This window comes from Pundamilia nyererei, unplaced genomic scaffold (genome assembly GCF_000239375.1).
Source record: "Pundamilia nyererei isolate P.nyererei 1_Seehausen unplaced genomic scaffold, PunNye1.0 scaffold00159, whole genome shotgun sequence".
In the NCBI taxonomy this organism is placed as follows: Eukaryota; Metazoa; Chordata; class Actinopteri; order Cichliformes; family Cichlidae; genus Pundamilia; species Pundamilia nyererei.
The window spans coordinates 48,747-50,800 of NW_005187560.1; the positions used below are offsets into that span (position 1 = coordinate 48,747).

At 40.8% G+C, this 2,054-nt stretch overlaps 1 protein-coding gene across 2 annotated transcripts in view; it reads left to right on the plus strand.

Moving 5' to 3' along the window:
• The window catches only part of fndc5b (fibronectin type III domain containing 5b), a 42,253-nt gene that overhangs the window by 11,262 nt on the left and 28,937 nt on the right, over positions 1-2,054 (plus strand). For both annotated transcript variants that reach the window (XM_005745453.1, XM_005745454.1), the window contains exon 3: positions 369-567. In XM_005745453.1, the coding sequence (XP_005745510.1) occupies positions 369-567 (199 nt within the window). The remainder of the gene's footprint in view (positions 1-368; positions 568-2,054) is intronic.

Here is a 2,054-nt window from a genome sequence, read left to right on the forward strand (position 1 = left end):
AAAAAAAAAAAAAACCCAGAAGGCTTTATTTCAGCATTTTCCTTTCTATTAACCAAGAGAGACGTGTTTGCATTTGCACCACATCAGACCTAACCAGGAAAATTGGACTTTGCCACTAGAAATCTGAACTTGATAAAGCATGCACCCTGGGAATATTCACTAACAAGAAGAAAGGAAGTATTGCTAAGCCTATTATTTTAAGTGTATATATATATATATATATATATATATATATATATATATACGGAAATGTATGGAAATGTCACCCTTTTCATGCCAAAGAATTCACAAGTGGGTACTGGCATATCGGGGGAAAAAACAAATACAAAATGTACACTTCTGCCTTTCTGATCTTTGTGCTTCTGCAGAAGAAGGATGTACGCATGCTGAGGTTCATCCAGGAAGTGAACACCACCACACGCTCCTGTGCATTGTGGGATCTGGATGAGGACACCGAGTACATCGTCCACGTTCAGAGCATTAGCATGGGAGGAAGCAGCCCTCCAAGTCAGCCTGTGCTATTCAGAACGCCAAAAGAGTCCGAGAAGATGGCTTCCAAAAGCCCTGGTGAGAGAGAGAGTAATACTTTTTTAAATATTTCAGAATCTAGATATTTTAAAGTCTAACCCTGGGTGAAAACTTTACCACTGCCTTGTCCCCAATTTTCTCTTTGCTTGTGTAAAGTTTCCCAAATTTTTCTCGTAGTTTCTCATTCGAATCTGTCCCTTTGAAGTGCTGTATTCTTCAGACGTTTCTCAGCCAGACATAACCTTCGTATGCGTGCTTTACTTCGACAGCACACACTACAAACACACTCGTACAGATCAATAATTTTAATTCTGTGCATGCTGGGCTCGCAAATCTATAAAAGCACGCTGAAAAAGCAATCGTGCATCAACATAAGGACACTCGAAGGGAGGAAACCAACATTCTGCTCGACTGTCCTTCCCCTGCTGACGAACATAGATCTAAATCTGCCCGTTCACAGGTAGGAGCACTTAAATAGCAGCTTTTAAACACAGACAATAACGTGGAGGGCTAATCTTCTCTTAATGTTTCATCGTCACAAAAATAGTCTCTTTTTTGACAGTTAAATCCAACAAAACACAGGAATTGCCATCTTTGCTAGAGTCCCTCCCACCTCCTATTCGATGCATTGTTCTCACTCTCAAGTACAGAGGCTGCTGTTATCAGAAGCGCCTTGCACTGCTTCCAATTTTATCATGTCCGACCCAGTTACTGTGCCAAAAGCAGCTGCTTCAGAGGGACACGGCGAATGCTAAATGCTCATCAGCAGCAAAGTGATAAGAGTGGAAACAGGAGACATTAGGGAGCGGTGGATTCCCTGGAAACATCACAGTGAGGGAGCTTGCTGAGGGTCTTGTGAGGCAGGAATGTGTTGATAAGTGGTCTAGAGTATAAAAAATCAAAGAGAAATCTATCTGAACTTATGTAAGCAGTAAAAAAGCAACATATTAGTACATTTTTCACTAGTGCAGACAAAGTCATTTTTAAGCCAGCTGATTGTTATATGACTTAACATTTAATTTCTTGCTGTTTAACGGCAGCAACAGGGGCAAACTTGAAATTCTTGGTGATTGATGACACAGTAGGTTCTTAATTTCAAGATATGCATGCGGGTAGACGTGGGCAGATTTATCAGCTCTGCGACCACCCATTTTCTGTGGGCAGATTTTGTCCCCTGTAGCAGGTAATTAAGTTAAGCTGTGTGAGCTGGCCGCGTCCAGCTGACTATATAATGCTTCCAGCTGACTTCATTTTCAAATCGAGACTCATGCAAAAAAGGGTCTCACATACTTTATGGACTTCATGAGCAACTGCATGTCCCTGAATAAACAAAAAGTTATTTTTATCACATGACGTTGCACTTAAATGATATGGAAATGATACTTTTGTGGTGGATCCAAAATGCAGGACTCAGACACAGAAGTACAACTTAAAGCGCAGCTTTATTGCTGGGAAAACCTCTTACTAAACTAAACTCACCAAAAGACAAACAAAAACGCTGGTGGACTAAAACACTGTAGCAGAAA